We start from the raw sequence: 27,964 nt of genomic DNA, 5'->3' as shown, positions 1-27,964 counted from the left end.
GTCACAGGGTCACAGACATCATCTCTCTCTCACGCCTTCCATGGCTGCCTGCTTAGATGAATTCACTAAGTTCGCGTGAACCATATAGAACAATCACGTAGTTTCAGATAGATTAAGCACATTGACTCCCCGTAACTCGGTGAGATGCTGACACATGAACTTGCCCTTACAGTGTAGAGGTCACAGGTACCAGTGTGCTGTACTGGAATGCCAGACTCTTCCTCATAAATGCTAGTGAGCGCCTCTACAGCTGTCTCAGACCCCATAGAGGCATCGTTGCTCATGAGTGCTTTTCTCCTGTTCCTCTGGCACGTTCCCCTCCATCCCACAGTTATTTGGAAATGACTGCTCTACTACGCATCAGTGCTAGCAGCATTTAGTAGTTGTTATTAGAAAGCAGGCTTCTGCTTACCAGTTAGCCTGCTGTGAGTGGAAATGGGAGGTTTCTTTCTTGGGAGTAGCCCCAGTCCCTAACTGGCTTGAAAATATTGCTTATTTATTTTATTACTAAGCCGTCGCCTTTTTATTAAAGTTTAATAAAGTCACTGTGCTCCTATTATATTATTGGAAAAGGTTTCCTGTTCATCGTCTGGATAGTCTGTCTAATAGTGTCATTGCCTGCTGGAGAAATCATGTATAAATATCATTAACCATGTACACTGAGAGCAACTGTATTAGTAGTGCACAGGTACCATCGCATTGACGCCCTTCCCCTAGTCTTATATGGACCAGGAACTGTTACTCTCATCCCACAGATGAGGAAGCCATATTCGGGAGAAGTTATGTAGCTTTACCAGGTTGTAGCCTGAGCAGCCAGTATGGATGAACAACCAGTAGATTGTGAGCTGGGCACTGCAGTGTATTGACTTTGTTACCTTCATGTCCAGATGGCCAACCTCACTGTACTAATGGGCAGGGTTCTGGGGCTATCAGAACAGAAAGCTAAGAATTCCTGTATGACACATTCTAGAGTTAAGTGCTATAGAAATGTAATGTATTCTTTTCTTCTTTGTTGTCTGCAGTTAATTTATCATACAGAGCCCATAGGATCTAAACTGGCATGCAACGTGTAGATACATGCTTTGCAATTAGTGTTGCATGGTGTAATTGCCACTGCATTGTTGGAGTTTTGATGCCTCAAGCTTGATGAATAACTATTTTCCGTGGGTATTATTAATTACTCTACGTAATGAATTATCTTCATTATCTCATTCTTTGTGTTAATTATACAGGATTTTTCTTATACCTACTTATCAAGTTAATACAAGTACGATATTCTTTTTACCTGTGTGCTTCTGAATGTGGACTCTGCACAAACAAGTGAACATGACGGGGTTAAATTTACATTTTGTGAAAATTCCTGTTAGCAACTTGACTCTTTTTATAATGGTTATATCTCTCTCTCTTTTTTTAATCTGTCTGGATTTTGAGAATGTGCCGCCAGCATATTAGAAGGCTGTTAAGAAGCATGGCAAGGTCGGAGTCTTTACCTGTTTATGCAGACAACCCATACTAAGTTCTAAGTTTTAAGTTCTTATATTAGGCACAATAATAAAATTTAAGGACACATCATAAAGAATAGAAAAATAAGTACAAAATTTTTAAATGATGCTTTCATTTGAAAATAAAATAATAAACCAGTTCCAAGTAACAGTGTTTAAGAAACCTAGAGGGCAGCATATTATAAATAGAGAACAGAGCAGGAACTGGACTCATTTTGGGATCTGTATCGGTTCATGAGACTGGGTGGTAATGTGGGTTAATAATGTTGTTTGCCTGCCGTTACTTATTCGTCACTGAAGCTTCAGCCTGTGATATTCTTGCATATTTTCAGTACTTCTTGCTCTGTGTAAAAAGTAACAGAAATGAAGAAGCCTTACTTAACTATTTCAGCTGTTACTTAACCAGTTGGTTTGAGACTGCTCTGCCCGAATTCTGATGAGACCTTCCTGTTTGGCATTTCAGGTGGAAGCTATCCTCGTCAATATCTTTGGTGGAATTGTCAACTGTGCCATCATTGCCAATGGGATCACCAAAGCCTGCCGGGAGCTAGAACTCAAGGTGCCCCTGGTGGTCCGGCTTGAAGGTGAGTCCCAGGATCCCAGCACTAGACCCTTGCACTGGCATGTGCCCAGCGTGCTCTAGGTCCACAAACTGCCTGAGGTGACAGGAAACTGGGCTTAATGAGGGGCAGCAGACTCAGTATTTCAGGACTTCTCTGGGCCTCCAGCAGGTGAGTGCAGCTGCAGCTCCTCAGACGCTTACAGTGGACTTAGGTCAGTCCAGATTAGCAATTCCACGGCAAAGCCCTTGTATTACAGAGACCAGTCTGATACCCAGCATATGTGCTTTCTTGTCTCATACATTCAGTCCTGTGGTATAACTAGTTTATAATGTAGGCCCAGTAAGAAAGCCACAGTAGCTAGATGTAAAATCGAAAATTGCAACATTATAGTGCAATTAAAATTAAGTGAGTTAGGCCAGAAGACAGAAGCAGGCAGATCACTTGAATTCTAGGTCAGCCTGGTGTACAAAGTGAGTTCCAGGACAGCCAGAACTACACAGAGGAACCATATCTCGGGGCGGGGAGGGTGGAGATTAAGTGACTTCAGTTTCTTTCTCTTAAGAGTCAAGGCAAGTAATATTTTTCATGATTGTAAAATTGCAAGAAACTGATACTATGGAAAGGGAAACCAAAGATCAAGGGAGATTATTTGTATGTGTGTATATCTGTATATAGAATATCTTCGTACACACAGCTTTTACATCTTTAATAAGACCAGTGGTGGTATTTTTCAGCTCCCTTTCCTACCTGTGTTAATGTGTTCTTCTGTATTAACTCCTGTACGACTCTGTCTTAAGAAGAAGGTCTAGCCTAAGACACATGCATTAGGACATAGGAGGGAAGTGCCTTGGTCTGGGGGGTGTTTTGTTTTGTTTGAGGGGAGCTTTTGTTTTGTTTGAAATGGGATCTCACTATGTGGTCCAGGCTGGCCTTGAACTTGCTGTGTGACCCAGTCTAATCTAGTATTCAGAATCCCCCAGCTCCAGCATCCCGAGGACTAGGATTCCAGGTGCACAGCACCACATCCAGCTGAGGTGTTTTTATCATCATCTCTTCATGTAGCTGTGAATTTCTTTATTGATCCTGTAGTAAAAGTCTCAAGCAGTGTCCTTACCGAGGTGAGGTGCTCTGGTCTGAAATAGGAAGGCGTCTCAACGAAGTTCTCATACCTGCCATTACCAGCTGCTCAGTGCTTCTCGTGCTACGTTGAGCTCACCCATGCACGTGGCATAACCTCATGCTCTGATCATTTATTTATTGTAGTTATGTATGTATTCCAAAGGTTGACACATTTTGAAATACAATGCCACCAAATCTGCGTGTGTTACTGTCAGCAACACTCCTATCAGGACAGCTCTCGAAGTACTGGGAAGCTGTCAAGTTCACAGTGGCAGAGCCATTTTCAAGAGCTTGAAATTTCAGTTTAAAATATAAAATAGATGTTGTCCTTTAAATGACAAGCTCACTTCACTCATTTGAGAAAATATCGCAGTATAACCAAGCCTGAATAGCACAGTGTGTTGATTGGTCTCTGGGGAATGTGACTCACTCAGGCCCGTGCTTCTGCGCAGGAGCATGTCTCCGTAGAGACAGCCACCATAGTTAATCAAGTAGCTTAGCCCGATGCCCAGGTGCAGAAGTGCTTCCTGTTAATGTCCGGTTTGATTGAGTAGGACATCAAAAAGTGCTCAAGGGCCAAGGCTTAATAAAATTAATATTCTTTTTACCGTCCATCACTTGAAACCTGGTTTTTATGGTGAGTGTGTGGTAAAATATCAGTAATCACAAGTTCTTTGTAGCCTTTGCCTTCCTTCCATGCTAATGCATCTGCAGCTTCACCCACCATCACATAACTGTCATGGTAACCGCATCAGCACCAAAGTCAACCCAGTCCTACTGTCATTCATTAGTACCACTATGTGACAGCCAATTTAGCATAGAGAACCTTCCCATATTTGAGAAGCATTTTAATATGAAAACTCCAGAAAGCCGTCCACATTGCCATTGCATTCTGTTGTAATAGTCAGCAGCACCAATGAGTCCAGAGGCACTGCAGCCGGCTTGTCTGTCTCCTTTATCTCTCCTCTCTCTCCACAGCACAGCTTTTTCCTCTCCTGAAACGGCCTACCTGTGACCCAAGGTCAGGACAGCAGGGACTTGGCAGAAACAGTGATCACAGGGGGAAGTAGGGTGCAGAAACTCCGGGCAGCAAGGCTCAGTGAGGATTCACTCACTGTAGAAGTTCAGCAACAACATAGCTGACTTCTGTAAAACTAGTGAAGGCCCATGACTGGTGACACTACAGTGCAGAAAGCTGGCCAAGGTCAGCATTGCTTCGAATTCGGATTCAAATGTTGATGTCAAATTGTTTTTAGATTTGAAGTGACCCTTGCCCCTCATGTTGTAAAGCCAACTTCTGAGCGTGTGTTCATGGGGGGAGTACATCTCTCTAAGCAAATCATATTAGTGGCTGACACTTGGAAATAATTAGAAGTATTCCTGCAGTGAACTTACTTTTTCCCAGCTATCCTTGCTGGGCCATAAGTATTCTTATGTACATAATTATTATTTGTACATTTCCAGAAAATAAATTACTTCCTTTTAGTTTTCCTTAAAACTTGAAAATGGGCTGGGGTAATAGCTCAGTCAGTATGCATCCAAACCCGAGTTTGATCCTCTGGACCCATATTTAAAAAAAAAAAAAAAAACTAGATATTGTAGTACACACTTATAATCCAAGCACTGTGAAGGGAGGGGAACCCCTGACCCAAATATTGTGGTGCACAATTGGTCCCAGCACTGAGGAGGTGAAGGCAAAAGAACTGCGGACCAGCCGACTCAGCCATGAGTTCCAGGCCAGTGAGAAACCCTGTCTCAAACAGTAAAGCCAACAACAGGGCCTGTGGAACAACAAACAGCCAAGGTTTTCTCCTCTGCCCTTAACCTGCACGCGCACACACACACCTACACCTGCACCTGCATGCATATAAGCATACATGTGCATGCACATACGAATTGAAAAGAGCCCTTCTCTTATTTTTACACTGTGCTTAGTATTCCAGAAGTATTCAGTGATCCATGGTACCTGGGAGGTAGACTTGTAGACATATGCACAACAACACACCCAAGATTATCTCCCTAAACAGTCTGGTGTTTGTTTAGAAGTCTGTTTGAGATAAGAGAGAAAAGCTTTGACATTTCTGAGCTTGTTAGACAATTAGATTTGCATCTTTTAAGTAAGCATTCTTCTAAAGTCTTTGCCTGTGTTTTTTAATTAGTTAATTAGCTCCCAAGAATGCCATGCACAGGTTGTAGAGCTTTAGCCATCAAGGAGGATGAGTAGAAATACAAAAGGTTAGCATGGGAAGTGAAACAGAAAAGTGATAGAACGAGGCAATGCACTCAACATTGCTGAAGCTTCGCCCTCATAGAACCTGTTCCCGCCTTTTTAGCAGGTTCGGGGGGGGGGGCAGACAGCCTGGATCACTGAAAATTTGGAAACACTAATGTTATCATAATGTCTGTGTCCTGGAACACTGGAAGAGATGACTCAAGACAAGTCTAGAGCAAACACTGTCTCCCCAGACTGATGGAGGCCTAGGTGATGTTCCCACTACCCTTACTATACTCTGGTTTCTCCTGTCATAAGCACCTTTTACTGAGAAAGAAGAGGTAGGTGAATTTGGAATTTCTGAAGTTCTAGCAAGCTTTCTCTACTTTCACTATACAAATTGGCATCTTGTGTGATCAGTGTTCTTGGAAAGATGTAAGCTCTCACACCAACACAGCAGAACCTACAGCACGTTCAATATCTCACCCAGCCCAATACCACAAGACCCTTCCCAAACTGATGGTTACTCACAGTAAACAGTTGCATAAGAAGTTCTCTCTCACTGTGTCCTGAGCTCTGACCATTGATAACAAAACGCAGAATTTGGAGTAGGTACAAGCCAAAAAGGCCCCTCTACTGGCTGGTTTTGGATATCAACTTGACACAAGCTAAAGTCATCAAAGAGGGAGGAGCCTCAATGAAGGAAATTCCTCCTTGAGATCCAACTGTAAGGCATTTTCTCAATTAGTGATCATTGGGGGCGGGGAGCAGCCCATGGTGAGTGGTACCATCTCTGGGCTGGTGGTTCTGGGTTCTATAAGAAATTAGGCTGAACAAGCCAGTAAGCAACTCTCCTTCATGTCCTCTGCATCAGCTCCTGCCTCCAGGATCCTTACCTGCTTAAGTTCATATCCTGAGCTCCTTCAGTGGTGAACAGCAATATGGATATGTAGACTGAATAAACCCTTTCATCCCTAACTTATTTTATCGTCTACAAAAGAAACCCCTAACTAAGACAGCCCCAGAATAATCTAAAGTGAATCAGGCCAGTGCTATGTCAACTAAGGAAATATAGATTCCTGTGAAGCATATCTCTCTCTCTCTTAGAATATAATCTTTTTCCACTTTTATATTTTATTTTTTTAAAAAAGAAAACAAACTATCTTTTTTTCATTTTGCATACCAATCCCAGTTCCCACTCTCTCCCTCCTCCCATTCCCCCATTCCCTCCACCTTTCCCCCCACCCCAGCCCCATCCACTCATCAGAGAGGGCAAGGCACATTGCTTTGAGGAAGAACCAAGGGCCTCCGTATTGTACTATTCCTAAGCTGAACAAGGTATCCCTCCAAAGAGAAAGGGTTCCAAAAAGCTAGTACAAGCCTGGTGCCAGTGCCAGTGGCCCAGCAGTCTATCCCAGCTATACAACTCTCACCCTTATTCAGAGGGTCTAGTTTGGTCCTGTGCTTTCTTCCCTGTCCAACCGGAGTTGATGAGCTCCCATTAGCTCAGGTAAGCTGTTTCAGGTAAGGTGTTCCCCATCATGGTCTTGACCTCTTTGCTTGTATTCTCACTTCTCCTACTCTTCAACTGGACTTTGGGAGCTCAGCCCAGTGCTCTGCTATGGGTCTCTGCCTCTGTTTCCATCAGTTGCTGGATGAAGGTTCTTTGGTGACATTTAAGATAGTCATCAATCTGACTAAAGGACAAGGCCACTTCGGGTACCCTCTCTACTGTTGCTTAGGGTCTTAGCTGGGGTCATCTTTGTGGATTCTTGGGAATTTCTCTAGTGCCAGGTTTCTTGCTAGTCCCATAATGGCTCCCTCAATCAAGTTATCTCTTTCCTTGCTTGTTTGCTTTTTGTTTGTGTGGAAAACCCCGCCTCCCTGTTTAAATCTCACGCCTTCACCATCCATCTCATGACCACTCTGGCCCACACACGACATACCGGAGGCATCCTGAAAAGGGAAGTTTTGGTCCATCAAGCCTGGCTCGCTTCGTCCGGATTTTGTGTGCCAAGTCCTTGTTCTCTGCTGTATGCCGATTACAAACGGCCTTTCTCTCCTTTGAAAACGATAGCATCACAGTTCCATGCCTTGCTGAGCAAATGAATGTCTGCAGTGTCTCAGCCAGCCAGGACCCAGGATCATTTTATCTAAAAGACTTCTGGGTAACAGCCACGTGCCAGGAAGAGCTTGAACCCTTGTAAACGATAAAGAGCATGGTTGCTGAATGAAGCCTTTCCTTCCTGGACTGTCCAGAGAACCCTGTAAAATTCACCTGTTCAGCATGCTTTGTGGTACTGCTGAGAAGTGTACACATGATGGACAGTTGTATCTGGTGTTACAGGTGTGTTCTAGCAAAGCTGTAGCTTCTGTGTCCATTTCTACAGTTCTGTGGTGTCCACATTTGTAACACCTTCAGTGTCTTTCTAACAATGCATTCTTCCATGTAAGTCTGCCCTGCATTCCTACCTCTCTTAGGTGCCTGGGGAAGAATTTGCTCTTTTGTCAGGTGTGTATTATGATTCTGAGTTGAGCTCATTAATAATGACAACTAATAGTAACCATTATAAGCCCAGAAAGTTTCCCTTAGCCAGTTCTTTAAATTCAGTTTTCCACCCAGCACCAAACGGTTTGTCTGAGCACAGTATAAGCATTTTCTATGTCTTTTTACCAAAGCTCTTCAAAAGCCTGCATCCTTTGTTGTTCCCCTTACTACCAAATCCTGCAGTGCTTGGTCCTCGGACCTGACTGGGGTAGCGTGGGGATGAAGAAACAGTAGACACAATACAGAAGAGCTGGGGTGAGGTGGACACTCTGATGGCGGACACCTACTATGCCCGAAACTCAGCATGGTCATTCTGTACAGCACAGGGAAGAGAAGTTAGCTGGTCTTGGTAGAAAGTCTAGAGGAGAGCATTCTTAGGCTGTACATTCAGTAGGAGGAAGCTTTGGCTGACAGTGTGCACATGCTAGACAGTCTTTCCAAACACTCACACTTGGTTGAGTAAAAGGGCTTGTCATTCCTCTATGCCTCACCCTGGGAAGGCTTTGCCATTTTCATGGTTTTGAGGCATTGGGGTCCTTAACGTAGCAGCAGTCAGTATACATTGACTCCAGACTTCATCTAACCCTCTCCCTCAACCTTAGTTTCTCATGAATGCTTCCTAGCTCTCTTAACGGGGAGGATGTAAGGTATCCTATGGCTCTTGCTTAGTTGGTAAGGCATCTGTTTTCCCTCCCTGTCTGCTGACGGAAAAGAGATCTGTGAATTTTAATGTAACAAGAAGGAACCTCCAAGCTTTCATTTGTGTTTGCTTTACGGCCACCCCTTTGCAAGTCTGCTGCCATGCCAAAGCTTATGGCCACAGGAGAAATAAGGGAAGTAACTCCGCCTTTCCGCCTTTGCCTCCAACCAAGACAACTGGACTGGGCAGACTATGACTGACTTAAGAGTTTCCTTAAGAATGTTAGAGCCTGCGTTTTCTGTTCATGTTGGGACAAATAGGACAGAGCCCTCGATGGGACAGTACTGGCTGAGCAGGTGAAAGTGATGCACGGCAGAGGCGGGGTCCTCTGCTCTATCTGACCATGTCCCTGGCCTCTGCCCTTTGTGATGCACGGCAGAGGCGGGGTCCTCTGCTCTATCTGACCATGTCCCTGGCCTCTGCCCTTTGTGATGCACGGCAGAGGCGGGGTCCTCTGCTCTATCTGACCATGTCCCTGGCCTCTGCCCTTTTCCATGTTTCAGTGGCCTCTTGAGTGCTTATTCTCATTTTTTGCTTGGTACCAAGTTATATTTTCATTTTCTCTTCCTTAAGCCCTGTCTTCTTGTGCTGTGCCTAGCAAGGGTCATCCGCACGCCCGCCTGAGTGTATCTTCCATCTCCTGCTGCCTCCTTTGGTTTTTAAAGGCAGCCTTCCCCCGGTGTTTGGGTCTCATTCTTCCCAAGCCATTCTCCAGGTTCCTATTTTCTCTGTACTCTCCATCTCGCATTGCTCTCCACATCACCGGAGTCTCATTCCTTCTTCATCTCTCCCCTCCTTCAACATCCTTGTGGACATGTCCTGCCTGGGCCTGGCTTCACTGCAGTGATATGTATCCCTCACCCGTCCTCCCTCTAATCACTAGCGCCCTGCCTTTTCCCCCCCACTGACCCTCCTTCTTACTGTTCACTTCATCTTCCTCAGTTTAGACCACATGTGGCACCGGAGGGAATCACGCCTGCAGCTGCTTTACCATGTCTGGATGGATAAACAGATAGTAATATTTAAACTGCACTGCTCCTGATCTGTAGACCAGCTTCGCAGGTGCTAGCCTGAAGCATTCCTCAAAATACGGAGAGCTTCTGTGGATCGAAACTTTTAATCTGCATTAATCTACTCCCTTAGGCAGTTCAAGTTTCACTCATTTCACCTCTAGATAGATAATGTGCATACCTAGCATCTCTGCCACTTGGGTATCTGCAGCTTTGTCATAACTGTAAGCTAAGTCTTCTCTAAAGAAGATAACCCTGCATCTCTAGGCGGGGTTGATGGATGGAGGTAGACGTGACAGACAGCTGGTCTAATGACACCGAGGCCAGAAGCCTTCTGAACAGGATATTTGTGCTCTCTATCTTTAGTGTTCTTCTTGGTACCTCTGCCCTAGTGGGCACTTGACAAGGCCAGTGTGTCTTTGCCTTCCAAAGAAGCTGGATCCCACAGGTACAAGTCTGCTTGACTTATCTGAGAACCACTGTTTTGTTGTTCTGAACCCATCTAACCAGGTCCAAGTGCTGGAGTCTTTGTGGGAACCCAGCAGATTGGTTCCTATCAGAGTTCTCATCTTGGTGAGAAGATCAAAACTGAGCAGATCAAAATATTACTTTATTTGCTAATCAAAAAGATATTTAAGTATTTACCTTGCACCTCATTGTGAATCTTCTTCACTGTGAACTCCAGCTTTAGTCAGGTTGTCAGGCCTAGACTCACATACTGCTTGACTTAAACAGGCATGCCTCCTCTAGAGCAGGAGCCTGCGGAGCAGTAGGTGACCTGGGCTTGCCCTGGGGGCCCCAGTCAAATGCCCTCCACCGTCTCTTTTTCACGGCAGAGACACTGGTGGGTGAGGAAGAAACAGGGGTGATATGCTAACAATACTGTCCCTCAATGCACATCTCAGACCATTCTGCCCTTAGAGTGGCTGGCTCTGTCAGGGCTTGTCTGTTTCGGTAGTGGGGCAGTCTTTTCAAGAACAAGCACATGGCACCATTTGTCTGAGCCATAGCTCCGGGTGGAACAGTTATAACGAAGAGTGGTTAGAGCGTGGTAGGCGCCAGGACTGCTGTATCTAACGCAGACTCACTCTCTGCTTTCTGGGTATTATCTGTGTGACCGGCCGATTCATGTCTTCTTCATGTAACACTGGAAGTTATACTGATCGGCACCTTGTCATTAGGAGGAGACCTGCAGGGAGATTCTGTCCCTTGTTTTATACATAACAGGTTTACCTGAAATAAGACTGTTCTGGAGACTATTCCCAGGTTCTCCAGATAGACTCCATGACACTGTTTTAGAGCAGGGAAGACAGATAACTTCCATCCCATACCACCTTCTACTTATTGGCCATGGCTGCTGGGAGTGTTGTGCCAATAATATCCTGATACTTCATAGCTCAGAAGACGTTTCCACAGCCATGATTGTGCATTACAGATATCAAAAAGAATAGTGGGGACTTTTGAGTCAAGCATTTGCCGTTGGCATGTCAAATATACAGGGGATTTTCTCCTCTAGAAATACAGCCTTCTACTCTAACAGGAACAGGAAGTAAAGTGGGGCTGAACACAGGGCAAGAACCAAATGAGGCCACTTCTTGCCTCACATAGTCCTTCAGACTTGCGGATAGGCATCTGATTGTAAGCTTTCTTGTGAGGAGACAGCCCTTGGCCTTTGCAGCCATATATCCCTCCTGCAACAGGAACAGGAAGTAAAGTGGGGCTGAACACAGGGCAAGAACCAAATGAGGCCACTTCTTGCCTCACATAGTCCTTCAGACTTGCAGATAGGCATCTGATTGTAAGCTTTCTTGTGAGGAGACAGCCCTTGGCCTCTGCAGCCATATATCCCTCCTGCAGTTCCTCGGGTCCTGGTGGTAGTGTTGGAGCAGCTCTGGACAATACAGGAAGAGATGGTCATGCCTGAGTCCTAATAAGTCTTTAGTATGAAAGCAGACATCAGAGCAAGCCTGGCTTGTGAGCCATAGTTTGCAGACCTCTGAAGTGGAAAAGAGCCCAGCAGCAGGGCCTAGAGTTCTGGAAACTACTCATACTCTCCTGGCTCAACATGGAAATGTCTCATGAGAGTCAGGTTAGAATTTGGCAAGCAATATCAAGCTCTTCGAATACAGTTTTCTCTCAAGGAAAATATTAGCAATGGATTCCACACTCAGTCATGTCCCTCTCTTTCTTACAGAGCCACTTCTCAGTCATTCTGTGTGTATGTTTTGTGCTGCTGCAACAAAGTCCCTAGGCCTGGGTACTTAGTCAGGAGAAGAGGTTCTGTAGCTCCACTTGTGCAGAGCTGGCACCTCTCATCTCTGAGAGCCTGGATGGTAACACTTGGCCGAGTTGGGTTTGGAAGAGATCATCTGGCAAGCCAGGGGGCAAGAGAGCAGGCATGCCTGTGCACAGCTGTGACCACACACTTGGGAGCTGAAGACAGGATTGGGAATGCAGGGTCAACCTTGACTACATAGAGTTTGAGGCCAGCCTGGACTACATGAGAAAAAATGACAAGAGCCCAAAGCAAAGGCAGCCTCACTCTTTCTGTGGCAATACATTTTAGGATAAACTAACCCAGTCCCATGAAACCTGAATTAGTCTTTTAAGGGTAAGTCCTCATGACATAATTGATTACCTCCCACTAGAACCCACTTCTTAAACTTTCTGCCAACTCAGTGCTACCATGCTGAAGAGCAAACATACAACGCATGAATCTTTGAGGGGGCCATGCTTGCTCTAACCAAACCATAGCAAGGAACAAGGACTTCAGGCATCTAGACTGATGCCCGGCATGGTTAAAGTTACCTTACATTATCCGTAAGTTAGGGGTCTCAAGGATTGGAAACCAGAGGAAGATGCTAGAAAGGTGTGAATGGAAAGGCCTTGCAGATTGTGATGTCTCTTCAGAAGATCCATCCTGCAGCATTCATAAGACCTAAGCAAGCTCGCGACAGGCAAATCCCAGCATAGAGAAGGCAGAGAAGCATGAAGCCCACCCATAGCTGAGGACCTATTGGCAACCGATAGCTGCTGGAAGAAGGAGAGTAAGATTTGTTTTTTGCAGAGGGTAGCACCCGGAAAATCATTATCTTCTAAGTGGAAGTCCGCATCCATAAATATGTAGGCAGCACACATTGTACTGGGGCGGAAAAAAAAGTAGACGGAAGGGGGAGGGTATGAGAGGAGTTGGGAGGCAGGGTGTGGGGGTGAGTGTGATCAAAACACACTGTATGAATTCTCAAAGAGTGAATAAAACTTTTAAAAATAACAAAGGTCTGCCCTAGTCCTGAGATGATATGAGTGGTACAGTGCTGCAGCATGGTGTTGCTTGCCAGAGGGTTCTTTGCATTCCAATTTAATATTGCAGTTGAACATGGCTTGCATTAATATTTATGCTACTTTTTTTGAGGGATAACATAATTGAAAGCAAAAGCATATGCACCTAGGATTAGCTCTCAGCGAACACACATTAGACTTGATCCTGAGCCTCGCTTTTTGTGATCAGAAGAATGCACCTTGGTCAGAGACTTCCAGCTACTAAAGCTGGTCCCTCCTCCAGCAGTCCTGTAAACAGACATCCTGTCCACACGCTGTGTGTGTTCTTACCATGGCTGTGATAGAGCTCCACAGGCCATCTTGTATCAGCCTTACTTTTCATTAAGTGTAGGAGGTTCAGGGTGCTTTGATATGATCCTCACCCAAGAATAAAGAATCTCAAACCTCAAATGGTGAGTGACTTTCTCAAGTCATTCAGCTACTTGGGGATAAAGCCAAGTGTGAAATCTCAACTTTCTCATCTGTATTATGGGCATTAAATTGATTGACCTGATGAGATGGCTCAGTGGGTAAAGTATTTGCAATTCAAGCATGAGGATCCAAGTCTGGACCTTGTGCACCCAATCTGAAGCCCACTATAGTAGTCCATGCCTGTGATCTAACACTGGGAAGGAAATAGCATGATTTCAGTAGCTTGCTGCTCAGCCATTCAAAGCAAATGGTGAACTGCAGGCCTGCAAAAGACCCTGTCTCAGAAAATATGATATGGAGAGTAATATACCCTTTTCAGATACACCACGGGCACATGCATGGGCACATACATACTCACAAACTGACATATGTACACCTTCCCCACACACAAACAGGTAACAGCATCATATCATTGTAAGGCTCAGGTGAGTTCTCCAATAGTCTAAGTGGCCCTGCACTGAGTAAATGTAAATTATACTTTTGCCATCTGAGCTCTTGTTATTAACACTGGGAAGACCCTCTGTAGGATGTTATTAGCAGCTGCCAGACAGAGTGTTCAGCCTTAGACGTGGGTCAGGTGGATAGCTGGCAAACATTCTCTCCCATTCTGTTAATTGTTTTCTTAGCTGTGCAGTTTTTAGTTTTATGAAATCCCACTTGACAGTTGTGGGCCTTAATTCCTAGTCAAGGAGTCTCACTCGGAAAGTTCTTTCTTACATCTGTATCTTTTTAGGTACTGCCTATTTTTTTTTTCAAACAGTTTCAGTGCTTCCATGAAAATATTGAGGTGCTTGATCCACTTGGAGTTAGGTACAGGCCTAGTTTCTTTCCTTCATCTGTAGACATCCCGTGTTCTGAGCACCATTTGTTGTCTTTTCTGCACTATGTTTTCAGTGTCTGTGTCAAATATCAGATGATTTTAATTGTGTGCTCATATTTGGGTTTTCTGTTTTGTTTCATTGGTCAACATGTCTGTTCTTGTGCTTGCTTATGGCTGCTTTTATTGCTATAACTTTATAATATACCTTGAAATTTGGAATGGCAATCCCTCCAGCCTTGTTTTATTTTGTTTTTCTAAAGACAGTTTTGGCTATTGAAGGCCTTTTGTGGTTCCATGTAAATTTTAAGATGTTTTTATGGTGATTTGAATGTGAATGGTCCCCCACTAGCTTCTGTCTTTGAATGTTTGGTCACCAGTTGGTGGAACTGTTTGGTATGGATTGGGAGGTTGGACCTTGTTGGAGGAGGTGTGTCTCTGGGGGTGGACTTTGAGACTTCAAACACCCATGCCATTCCAGTTAGTTCTCTCTCTGCCTTGGATCAGAACATATGCTTTCAGCTCCTGCCCCAGCGCCATGACTGCCTTCTTGCTGCTGTGCTCCCTGCTCCAGTGGTCATGGAATCACCCTCTGAACTGTAAGGAAGCCCCCATTAAATGCTTTCTTTCATCAGTTCTCCTTGATCATAGTGCTTCTTCACAGTAAAAATTAAGTGGTGAAGATTTTTTTTCTTTCTATTTCTGTGAAGAATGTTGTGGGGATTTTGATTAGAATTGCATTGACTCTAAATTGCTTTTGGTAGAATGATCATTTTCTCAATACTGATCCTTGAATGTGGGAGATCTTTCCATTTTCTAGTCTCTTCCTCAGTGTCCTTCTTCAGAGATTTAAAGTCCATTATAGATCCTTTGCCTCTGCTGGGATTTATTCCTAGATGTTGATGTTCTTTGGAGCTATTGTGGGTGGGAATTTGTCCACAGTCATTCTCTATATGTTAATGACTTGAGAGGAGGAACAGGGCATGAAACAATGGACTCTCAAGAAAGAGGGCACAGGGACACTGGACTGTCAGGGGTTTGCTGCTGTATAGAATGTGTCCTGTTTCCATCCAGGGAAAGCAAAGAGGCCTCCGTTAGCCATCTGTCTGTGTCACCGCCCTAGCTCTGCCATTGTTGGACACAGCAGTCTGCAAGCATATCAGTTTGGCCGTGCTCCATCAAGATTCTATTTATGGGCATTGAAATTTGAATATCATGTAATTTTCATGTCTCACAAAATATTATTCTGATTTCTCACCCAGTTCTTTAAAAATATAAGAACTATTCTTAACTTATAAGTAGCATACGAAGAGGTTGTAGGCTACACTGAGCTCGAAAGCCATAGTGTACCACCCTGATTTATAACAGGGCTGACTCAGGCCTGTGGTAGCCCACTGACTGAGTGACCAAGTAAATTCCCTAGCTCAGCTTCCTCTAGTGAGATCAAATGAAGGATGAGCCTAAAGAATGCTAGCATTCTTGTTCGCGTGGTGCTCCACAATGCATGGCTGTTACATGGTTTTGATGTCAGACAAATCTGAGCTTGAGTCTTCATCTTCCAACTTGCTGGGGCTATTGAGTCAGTTGCTAAATATCCTGGTACCTTGGTTACATCATCTGTAAAATGGGGCTAAAATGCTGTTGATTTTAGGTTTGCTTTGAGAATTTGGTCTTATGATGCTTAGGAACCCTTAGTCACATAGGCAGCAAGTGTGTACTGTTTTCCATATTACCATCATATTCTCTTTAAAGATCTGGTAACATGTAGTCAATGTATATATTTAGTAATTTCATTATATTCTTCTAAAAGAAATTGTTATGCTGGGGAGTTGGCTCAGTTAGTAAAGTGGCTGCTGCACAGACATGAGGACCTGGGTTCAGATCCTTGGAGCCCGTGTTAAGGGTGGGTGCACAGCTCACACCTGTAACAGCTGTGCTGTGGCCATGGTGGTGGCGGTGAAGGGGAGATGAGTAGGTGTTGGCTTCTGGTCAGCTAATCTGGCCAAACTGGTGAAGTCTAGGTTCATTGGGAGGTCCTGTATGAAAGCATAAGGTAGAGAATGATTGAGGAAGACATCCAACATTGACCTTCACAGGCACATGTGTACACACGCGTGTATATATTACACACATGCATATATATGTGAATTCTTATTAAATAATTAAAAAGATTTCTGTACTGGAGTGTGCTTTTCTTCATGCTTCTGGGGTGAAAAGTGGGCCTGAGTTGGGGGAGGGGGATGCTGTGCCTGTCACCCAAACCCTGTCAGCTCTGGTGTTGCCTTCACCCCTGTGAAGGAAGCACAGGGCATGTTTTGATAAATTACCCCTGCATCTCAGTTTAAAGCTCTCTTCCTCCACCCAGTGGCAGGAAGCCCCTATAAAAGTGGTGGAGACATTTTTACATTCTGACTATGATTTTTCTCACGTCCTCTAGCAGCAGAGAAAGATTCTGTTTTGAGCCAGTGCCCCCTTTGGTTCCCGTATGTTGTCATTTTCAAGGCCTGGCAGTGGGTAGAGAGCCACATGGCCGAGCGACTGGCAAGCCAGAATTGAGACTGAGCCGTGCGGGGTGATCAGTTCTGTGTTGAAGTGTTGTCCTGCAGCCTCACTGAAAAGCACGGCAGCATGTCAGCAGCGCCCTTTAAATGTGGAAAGTGATCAGTTTCCATTGTAATTGTGTGCACAGGCGTAAAAACTCTCTTTGGAACGCTTAATTCCATGTCAGAGTTGAAGGTAGCTGTGATGGTTTCTATTTAGAAATAAAGTCAAAAAGGGGGCTGAGGGATTGATGTCAGCCGTGGAGGTCAGAAAGCCAAAGAAGTCTCAAACGCTCCAATAATACAGTTCGTTCGCCAAAGGATCTAGAAGCTCGCAGGCATTTGCCCAGGGTGTACTTACTTCCCATGACCTGGTTTTTACCGGCTACACTTTTCTTTGCAACTTTTCTTTTCTTTCCCCGCCAGCTGCTTCCTCGACCAGAACGGGGAAGCCAGTGGTACTAATTGCTGGTCGGGCTAGGCTGTGGGCAAAGCCCAGACATCCAGGGGAAAGCCAGAATACTTCAAAGAGATGGAGCAAAGAGAACGGACATGGCAGGCGCAGAGGCCACATGGCAAGCTCCCTGCTTGTCACCGTATGGAGGCCCTTTTGCCGTGCCTTTCTCTCGGCACGTCTGTCATCCTCCAGCTCGTGCCTCAGGGCTCTCTCTTCCCTTGTGTCTCTGGTTGTCCTCTCCATGAGCTCCTCCTGATTTCTGTCTGGTCATAGCCCCTGTCTTGATCCATTTCCCATCACAGACTGACTTTTTTCTTGACTGTTTGAATGCTACAGCCCCTTCTCACCCTGCTTCTTCCAAGCTTGCTGGGTTTGCTCAATAATTAAGGCTGTAATTAAAGTGTAACAGCGAGTATAATTAAAATTCACTGCAGTAGATCCCGGAATTATGAAGCAGTCGGGTGTTTTGGTGTGGCACTGAAGGTGCTGCCAGGAGGAAAGAGCGGGGAGCCGCTCCCTTCAGCCCTCCCCTGACCAGTGCAACCTGCAGGTGAGGCCTTGCTTCCTCTGAGCAGCGGAGCTGCATGCTGAGAGCACTGGCAGCTGGGCAGAGCCTGCCCCGGAGAGTCGCCCGGGGCAGACAGAGTACCCCAGGACACAAAGTCAAGACCACAGCCCCTCGAGAACCCCCTTAGTTGCAAGATGACCAGAAAAGGGCCTGCCCACATCTCTCTCCTCGGGCGGCACCATGTGTGACCGTCCGTTCAGGTGCAGCATGTGACTGACGCTACAAGATACCCTGACGTGGAAATGCCCCACGCTGACTGTAGGCAATGCCACTGGGCCTCCCCTCGGCACTCATCCCTGTCGCAGTGCAGAGATCATGGAGGACTCTGGCAGCCCTTTGTCAGGCCTACTGTAGTTGGGATGTTGAAGGTGGGAGCAGGGAAGGGGGCCCAGGAGACTGTGAGAGACAGCGTCTACTGAGTGGGTAGGTATCCAGGGCAGAGGACAGCAGGGCTGTGGGGGCCTGTCTCAACACTTGTGAATTTAACATCCATTCTTTCCATTCCCCTTGAGAATACTGCCGCTAAGCCAGATGCTGCAGATGATATTAATTAAGGACCTGAATTATTTATGTTGTTGGTCATAAGAAAGGGCAGTTTTCTTAAGTGAGTTTTAAAAAAATCAGCATTTATTTCATCGTTAGACATGGAGGAGAACACTGGTAATAGTGAGTAGAGAATTCTGTGTGAATAGTTCTCAATGGACGAAACCATGAGAAAAATGAGCTAACCCCAAAAGTCACATGAGGGGGGTGCAGAAGAAGCCAGGAACAGTATGTTCCTCAGCTGTGTGGAGGTCTGGGGAGCTGGTTTTGTGACCAGAGAATGCTCGAAAGGAAAACCTATTACACTTTTTCTTAGATTTTTGTCTCTGGCAGACTGGGGGTAGGGATACCTGGGGAGGACACCCCAGTCCATTTCTTTTTGGAAGGAGACAGAAATTTACACATCTAATTTCTGATCCACAGATGTAATTTTAGGTCAGGCCTTGCCTTGGTTTCACTCTGTCATTGCTCCATGAGGGCCACACCTACACATGACTATCTGAACGCCTTAGTCTCCAACCTAACACATGCCGTGGGCCAAACCCTGTCTTGCTTCTCAGTCTCTAGGAACCCAGATTCAAACCTTACCAAATGCACACTGGGGTTGCGTTAACGATGTTACAAAGCTTTGCATCCATCTGTGTGTAGCAGGCTGTTCTGAAATTTGAAAGTGTGACAAATGTCTTACATACCAACAGCAGGAGTCTGTGTGTGACTTAGCTGGACCTCCTACTCTGTCTTCACCAGGTTGTGGTAAAGGTGTGTCAGGGAGAACTGCAGACACCTCACAGCTTGCTAAAGGGGTAGTTCACTTGAAAGCTGCCTCCTGTGGTTGGCAATAGGATGCTGTTCCCTGGGTGCCTCATGCCTCCATAGCTGTAGGCTAGAGGCCTGTGTACTTGGAAAGTGGACTTTGTCCATAGGGTGGCTTGAAACATGTCAGTTTGCCAGAAAGCACAGGCCATTTGTGTCTCACCTCAGAAGTGACATCCCATCCCTGTTAGAGTCTTACACAAAGGGGAGGTTACACAAGCATGCAGTCGCCAGGAGGCAGAGTTAATCACTTGATCTTTCCTGTGCTGTTTTATAAGATGTCTTGTAAAAGAGAAATTTCTTTCTCATTCACATCAGGTCTGGGTGGACAAATGAGTCAGGTGCTGGACTCCCATCATAATCAAGTGTCTAGGCTGAAGAAGTCATTGCCATCCTTAAAGGGTGCCTCCCAGAGTTACCGTACTGGTAACATCACTGAGAGTAAAACAGAGAAAGCGTGGAAGTCACACGGAGGTCGTTACAAGCATGTGTTTGAATCCACTCACGATCTGTGGGGTAGGCCTGTCTTGCGATCCCACTTAGCAGATGGAGCACTCGGGAAATAGTCGCAGCCCAGGCAGCTCCTTCCCAGCCCTACACTGTAGAAGGAAGCAGGAATCTATGGCAAGCTCACCGTGAATGCCACAGAGATGCTGCCATTCACAAAATGCTTCTCCTCGTTATGTTGCTATCTTCATATTACAAAGACGTGTGTGGACATGCAGAATTGTGTTATTACATAGAGCAAGTGAGGCTGCTCTCTGCCACTTATCCCCCCAATAAACTCAGTTGCTTTGTCTATAAAAGCAGCACCGTGGGACTTCCTACTCAATACTCTTGTTGAAAATCATATGCTGCATCTTAGTTGCTTGGCATTATACCTATTATGCGTAAGTACATAGCAAATATTAGCTGCTAGGAAGAGAACTATGTGTGGAGATAGATACTGAAGCTCCGCCCCTCCGAGAGGGACTCCTGACAATGATTGGCTGTGAGAACAGCTGATCCAGTAGTGCCGTCTCTCCCACACCCATACAGACAGCCTTATTGGAACTCAGTAGGTCACACACAAAAGCCTTGAAAGTAGGAAGGGAGTTGTTGAGAAGACGGAAGGGATGTGAGAGAGTAACGGGGTAAAAATAACTAAGGTTCATTATACAGTGTATGAAACGGCCAATGAATAAAGATTTAAAGAAGTCGCAGGGCTGGAGAGATGGCTCATTGTTAAGAGCACTTGCTGCTTTTCCAGAAGACTTGGGTTTGGTTCCCAGAATTCATGAGGTGGCTCAAAACCATCTGTAATTCCAGTTCCAGGAGATCCGATGTCTTATTCTGGCCTTGTAGGCACCAGGCATGCGCATGAGGAATAGACATACCTGCAGGCAAAGCACTCATAAAATAAAACATTTTTTTAAATAATTGAAACTCAAGGAAATTAGGAGATTAACTAAACACCATTCTCTAAATGCATGGCAGAGGTGAGGGCTTTAATCCTTTTTCCTGGTCATTGCCCATCAAGGGGCCCTTGACAGGAGGTACGGGGCCCAGTGTTCACTGCCCACTCTCCTGGCTGTTGTCACTGTGTGAGACATGCTGACCAAATGCCTGCTCTTACCTGTGCCCACACAGAAAGGCATGTTCTCCATGGCCTATATTTCAGAGCCTTTGTTACAGGGGAAGGCCACCTGGCAGCTGGACAAGAATGCAAAAGCAATTTCGTGAGATGCTTACGTCACTTTCAGATCTATTCTCTCAGACTCAGAGAAGAGACAGCTCCAGTCCAAGTTTCCTTCCTTACTGAGAAACGTCTTGTGTGTCCATGATCTTCAGGAATGCTCATTTCTAATTGTTGGAGTGCCAGAAAAATACAGGCAGTGTCAGCTAATGCAAGCTCGTGAAAGTGAGAAGCAGGAGAGGGGAAGTGGCAGGTGTCATCTGGGTATCTCTGAAAAGCCAGAGCTTGACAGTAAAAAGCCACGTGCATTGTAATTAAATTGTTGGCATCAAGGGAAAGCAGGTATCCGGGGATTTCAGTTGTCCAATGTGACCAGGTGTGCTACTTGCAGTTGAATTTAGCAATTTTTATTTTTCCCCCTGCTAGGAACTAATGTCCAGGAGGCTCAGAACATCCTCAAAAACAGTGGACTCCCCATTACGTCAGCCGTGGACCTGGAGGATGCAGCCAAGAAAGCTGTTGCCAGTGTGGCAAAGAAGTGATGGTTTCCCCTGAGTTCCTGTGAAGAAGAGCACTTCCCTCATCACTGTGAAAGCAATTGTTGACACTGGGAAGGGGTCACACACAAGAATCATTTTCTGAAAACTCTTAAGTCTGAACTTTCTCAAATGCGCTTATCCAGAGTGCCTAAAGCTGATTTTACCCTGTAGTCCTTGTAAAACAAATCACATTGCACAGTTTCACACCTTCTCTTGCTGCCAGTAGCAGGGTCTACCAGCTCTGCCACAGTCAATGTGGCCAAATAATGTGCATAGGTACAGTATTTGAAGCCTGGTCTAGGTCCATCCACAAGAACTTTGTGAACCTTTAATCTTCTATAATAGAAAATTGAGGACCCACAAGTTCAGACAGGATTCTATTTAACATAGGGACTTCCAGAAGGATGTAGCTAGGCCGTCTGAGCATCTGTGAACAACAGTTTCCACAGGCTCATAGTTCTAACACACCTAGCAAGCCCAGGAACGTCCTAAAGTGTGGTACACATTGGGAGCCCCGCATTGATACTTGTACACTGCACACATTTTACCCTGTGCCTTAGTGTTGAATATCCTGCCTGCCTCACACCAAACTGCAACCCGAAGCCTTAGTTACACGTTTAAAGGAAAGGTTCTGTTTCATGTCGGAGTTGGTAAATGCTGATTTTTATGAAACTGTCTAATTAAGCCATTTCATTAAGAGACAATAGTGAAGATCAAGCTGTGTTGGGAGTGAGGTTTTTCCCTCTCGAACCCTGCACTTCACACTTACCAGCTTGTCATAGATGGGAAAATGTCATTGGAGAGAACGTGGCCTTTCTAATGATGTCCTTTTTTTGTGACAGGAATTTTCCTAATTTGATCTTTTGTTTAATTTTGATAAGTTTGTACTGATACACATTTTAAATAAAATGCTTTTTAAGTGCTATGTTGGCTGCGCATTTCTTGATTCTGTCAGTTTTTCATGGCCTCGCCATTCCTTCCTTGTGAAGGCACTAGCCTTTGTGCCTGAGTCCCGACTCCAGCTAGGAGACCACAGTTCACGCGGATTGTTCCAGCTCCACTCTGCCTTGTCACGTGGCCATTTCTGAGGCAGATGGCTCAGTGAAGGGCTAAAACATGCACATTAGACACAAGCCCAGAAAATACGTCTCTGTTGTGGGACAAGGTGACCTGGTCCAGTGAAAACACTGTGGTGTACTCCAGGGCCACCTTTCCCATCCATACTCCAGTGCATAACTGGCCACACTATTTTGTCCTTCATTTTACATGGTTCTCACACATCTCGCAATGGGTAAAAAGTCTCTCTGTATCTGTGTGTGTCACGGAGACTAAACCATCGACTAGATGGAGCCGTCTGTCTTTTCTCGATCACTGCACCAATGGAAAAGTATTAGGAAGTCTTTCTAAGTCTCTTGGTTTCTGATACCTTAATAACTAGTTTACACAGTGAAACAAGAAGTAAACATGAATTTTGCCACCTAACTAACAATCAGTAGTATGAGTTTTGTTATTTGGAAAAGGCCTGTGTCTGTCTTATATATATATTAACATTTCTGTTTGGAGATGGAAAGGAATGAAACCATATAGAAGGGTTAATAATAGACAAATAATTTTTCTCTTCAAATGAGCAGTTAAGCTTTTTTTTCTTACTTGGAAGTGCTAATTTTGTGTATTTGAGTTGCTCAGATCCCTGCTGCTACACCAGTATCCATAATGCCCTGTGTCTGTGGTTCATGCTGTACATGCCTGTATCCTGTAAGTATGTGTGGCGCAGACTCTGCAGGACTCACGGAGAACCTTCTACAGCTGTGCTGTTGGCTCCTAAGTCCCCGTGTGCCCTCTTCCAGTGTGTCCTTTGTTTTCAATCTCCTAGCAGCCTGTATTGTATAAAAATGTCAAAATAGTTACCTTTAAATTTTTTCAATTGTGTGTGTGTGTGTGTGTACAGCGTATGAACATGTGTGTGTGTGTGCACGCAGAGGCCAGATGAGGATGCTGTATATCCAGCTGTCACTCTCTGCCTTAATTCACTTGAGGCAGAGTCTCCCACTAAGCCTGGAGCTAGGCTGACAACCAGCAAGTACAAGTGATCCTGCTGTCTCTTACAGAGTGAGGTTACAGGTGCATGTACTGGGCCCTGCATTGTCTGTTGATGCAGGGGACTGTAACTCAGGCCCTCATGCTTGCACAATACTCTTACACACTGAGCTGCCTTCCCAGCTCCCCTTTTCAGTATTTTTTTTAAGTGTAAAATGTTCATGAAAGGAAGTGACAGTCTGAGCATGATGCTTGAATGCCTTTCTGTTCAGGGATTTGACTGGTGTGTTATACTGTTGACCACCACAGTCTCCTAGAACAAGTACCGCATTTAGAGATTCATCTGTGACCTCATTAGCATCCATTTCTTTTTTGATGTGCTTAGACCACTGCACTTGAAATAGAGCTTTTCCTCTGGAGTTGTGTCTCCATTCGTAAATTAGGAAAATAGCAGGGTAATTGTTCCAGTGACCTAACTAGACCTGGGAATTGCGTTTAATGAGTCCTTGCATGATGTGTGCCTGTGTCTTTACCGTACTCGCTCCCCAAGGCAAAGAAAATCATTGTGCAGAATTATGTTTGTTTTTAAATTGGAAACTTTAATAAAAATGAGAATAAAAATTAGTTTTGACATTTCTAAGTTAAACATTTGTAAATCTAATGAGGTCCTTGGCAGGATCCAATATATTCAAAAAATACAATAGGTGAGAAGATGTATGAGAGTAACAAAAGATAAATATTGGAGGGGTGGGGCAGGCTGGGTTATTACATAGAATGTGGGACCTGAAGTTTGCAAGCTAAGGTCACGGGACCTGTTAGAGTAAATTAAGTTTCTGTGTGTCTTGTGGCAATGTTTGTGTTTCAGTAGCACACATAGTTGTCATAGAAACCTCATGACTCTACAATATTCATCTCTGGTCCATCACAGAAAAGGCACGACAGCTTCTGCTCTGGATTTTTTTTAAGTGTGATATTACTGTTTACAAACTGGAAAAGGCAGATAGAAATGAAAAGGTAGAAAATAAGTTTTCCTGGTTTCGACCCTGTGAGAACTAACTAGTCTACAAAAGGCCACCCTTGCTGATGGAAACCCATCCAGTTGTGTTAGTCTTTCCATCATAATTAAGATCTATCGGCACGTTGTAGTTCTGAGTTCATTCAAGGCCTCAGACCAAATGCCTTGAGCTCCTGTCTCCTCCCACCTTATATTCCTCTCTCCACCCAGCCATATCCCTTTGTGTTTCCATTGTCCTAGTGCTGGGATTAAAGGGGTGTGACATCACTGCATGGGTCTGTTTCTTTTTTAGACTGATCTCATGTACCCCAGTAAAGGGGCGTGATCCATCAGCAGTTAGAATTAACCAGGCTAGCTTTAATATAAAATATTCAGCTTTAATAAAGGGAAGAAGTGAAACTTACAAAACTAGGGTTCCAGCGATTCAGGAGCACAGGAAAACAGGAGGAGACAAATGCACATGGATGTTTTATATGTTTTCTTTGGCCCAAGGAGAACACGCCCAAAACAGAATGTGATTGGCTGAGGTTCCCCATCACCCCAGGGTGGCCTTGAACTCACAGAGATCCATTCGCCTCTGCCCCCCAGGTGCTGGGATTAAAGGTGTGTGCCACCACTACCTGACCTCTGTGGCTAACCAGTGGCTTAGCTCCACACTCTGATCTCCAGGCAAGCTTTATTTGTTAGATCACAAACAAAATATCACTACCAGGTACCTGTACTAAACTACCCAAGAAGTATGTGGTGGTTTGCACATGTATGACCTCATAGACTCACGTTTGAATGCTTGACATGTGGGGGAGTGGCACTATTAGGAAGTTTGGCCTTGTTGAGGTAGATGTGGCCTTATCAGAGGAAGTGTGTCACTATGGGGTGGGCTTTGAGGTGTCATATGCTCAAGCTATGCCCTGTGTGGGGGACAGTTCACTTCCTGTTGCCTGCTGATCAAGATCTAGAGCTCTCACTCATCTACCTCTCCAGCGCCATGTCTGCCTTCATGCTGCCTTGCTTCCCACGATGACAATAATAGACTAAACCTCTGAACTGTATGCCAGCCATGATTAAATGTTTTCCTTTGTAAGAGTTGCCATGGTCCTGGTGTCTCTTCACAGCAATAGAAACCCTAACTAAGACAGGTTGCATCCATCAAGTCATGCTTGAAGCCATCCTTCTTAGTAACTGTTTTCAGGGCCGAATCATGGGACTCGTAGGACAATAAAGTAAGGGGCAAATGGCTTGGTGCTGTGACCCTCACCCCCACCCCAGCATTGCTGCAAAGGCTCTCTTAGAAATTGTGACAAAATGCAATCAGACTGCCCTGTTAGCGTTTCACTTGCACAGTTTTAGGCCAATAGTTTGGGGTTGTATGTCTCTATCCAGCATTTCTGTTGTCTAACAGGATGCTCTGTGATGGTGGCAGGGGCAAGTGCTGGTACTGTCCCTGACCTAGCCATTAACCATGTGACCGATGACAAGGAACTGAGGTTAGGGCTGTGAAGCTATCTCAGTGGTTAAAGCACTTGCCACACAAGCAAAAAGGCAGTGACTGGGCTTGGACCCCGAGGACACACAGAAGAGCAGTGGCCTACGTTGTCTGTAGTTCCCGTGTGTCTATAGGAAATATGAGGGACAGGAAGAGCCCCACCAGCTTTCAGGCCACCACGCCTAGCTTACCAAGTGGAAAAGAGACCCTGTCTCCAACAAGATAGAGGACTAACGCCTATGTCTTGTGACTTCCGTAAGTGTGCATCAGCGTGTGTGTGCGTGTGTGTTCGTGTGTGTATGTGTGTGTGTGTGTGCCTGCGTGCGTGCGTGTGTATGTGTGTCCACACCCTCATGTAAGGACGCTCAGGCTTCATTCACATTTCAGAGGACTAAATCATTAAATATGGTAATTAATCACCACATGTGGCTGATGGCTGTATATTGTAGGTCACAACTCGTTTAAACCTCATAGTTATTAAGATGCATTGCATTTATTTCAGAGGAGCCCACATTGATCAAGTACTACTGAGTGTCAGGCCCCTTACTGTGTTACCTTAATTAATCCTCTTAAGTACTCTTTGAATCCATCATTTTTACAGGTAATAGCATTGTGGTTTTATTTTTTTAATTTTATTTTAACTAGTGTTTTGCCTACATGTATATCTATGCACACATGCACGCCTGTTGCCTGTGAAGGCCAGAAGAGAGCATCATATCCCTTGTAACCAGAGCAACAGATGGTTGTCAGCCACCACTTGAGTGCTGGGAAGCAAACCTAGGTCCTCTGGAAGGACAGACAATGCTCTTAACCACTGAGCCATCTGGCCAATCCCAAGAAAAGTGTATTTTAGGGATGTTCAGTAACATGGTCAGGAACAGATGAATGTGTGGATACTCAGGACTGGATCTTCTGTGAAATACAGCACTGCTGTTTGATACCTATAAGGACCCTATGCCTGTGACATTTGTGGTCATGAAGATTCAAATGTGTCACCTGTCATGTATTTCACACGGGGAAACAAAATTTGAAGGCTGCAAGATTAACCAATACAATTGGGCAGATTGTATGAACCACAGTGTGGATGACCCATCCCAGACCTGCAAAAAAGCAGTGATATCTAAAGAAATAACTTCAAAGGCCTTTCTCAAACATCAAAACGCCCATGGCCACCCAAGACAGAAGGCAGAAAGTCATGAGGAGAAGAATAAAATCCCCATTTGTAGCCTACAGCCAAAGAAGGGAGGTGGAACCTGTAGGTCCTCACTATCAGAAAGGTAGACAGCTCTCAGCTATAGAATCAAAATGTTGTACACACATGTCAGGACAAAGAGAAGGTAGAGCACTGCTCATCATGCATGAGAATAAAGAACCAGCATGGTGTCCATGCTGTGTGGAAAGGGAAGCAGGGACATAAAGTGAAGCACCCACATAGCAGACAACTCTTACCAATTCACATACAACTCTATAATTTTTTAATTAAAATATAATTACATAATTATTCCCTTTCCTTTCCTTCCAACATTCCCTCCTATGCCCCTTCTTGCTTCCTCTGGAAATCAAAAATTGTGGTTTCGTTATTGTTACATATGTATGTAAGTGGTTAGATAGATTTATATGTGTGTGTGTGTGTGTGTTAGTTATGGTTCCTATTGCTGAGAAAAGACACCATAGCTATGGCACTCTATTTTTTTAATGATTTATTTACTCTTACGTTATGTGCATTGGTGTTTTGACTGCATGTATTTGTCTGTATGAAGGTGTCAGATCCCCTGGAACTGGAGTTACAGACAGCTGTGAACTGCCACGTGAGTGCTAAGAATTGAACCCGGATCCTCAGGAAGAACAGCCAGTGCTCTTAACCACTGAGCCATCTCTCTGGCCCCCACCACAGCACTCTTCTAAGGGAAAACATCTGAGGTGGTGACTTACAGTTTCAGAGGTTTAGTTTACTATCATCATGGCAGGGAGCATGGCGGCTGGGCATAAGGCAACATGTAGGCACGATGCAGGCATGGTGCTGGAGAATTCTACATCTTGATCCAAAGGCAACAGAAAGTGAACTGAGACACT

The 27,964-nt window shown here is 44.9% G+C and overlaps 1 protein-coding gene across 1 annotated transcript in view; it reads left to right on the top strand.

The window, feature by feature from the left end:
* Suclg2 (succinate-CoA ligase GDP-forming subunit beta) overlaps positions 1-22,281 on the top strand; it is a 252,835-nt gene extending 230,554 nt beyond the window's left edge. The window contains exons 10-11 of the mRNA XM_050160274.1: positions 1,966-2,086; positions 21,244-22,281. Coding sequence (XP_050016231.1) covers positions 1,966-2,086; positions 21,244-21,359 — 237 coding nt within the window. The 3' untranslated portion in view covers positions 21,360-22,281. The remainder of the gene's footprint in view (positions 1-1,965; positions 2,087-21,243) is intronic.
* The last annotated feature ends 5,683 nt before the right edge of the window (positions 22,282-27,964 follow it).

This window comes from Alexandromys fortis, unplaced genomic scaffold (genome assembly GCF_014885135.2).
Source record: "Alexandromys fortis isolate MF-2015 unplaced genomic scaffold, M_Fortis_MF-2015_v1.1 scaffold_111, whole genome shotgun sequence".
NCBI classification, from domain to species: Eukaryota; Metazoa; Chordata; class Mammalia; order Rodentia; family Cricetidae; genus Alexandromys; species Alexandromys fortis.
Note: the sequence above shows the minus strand (reverse complement) of the source record. Positions and strands in the feature narration are given on the sequence as shown.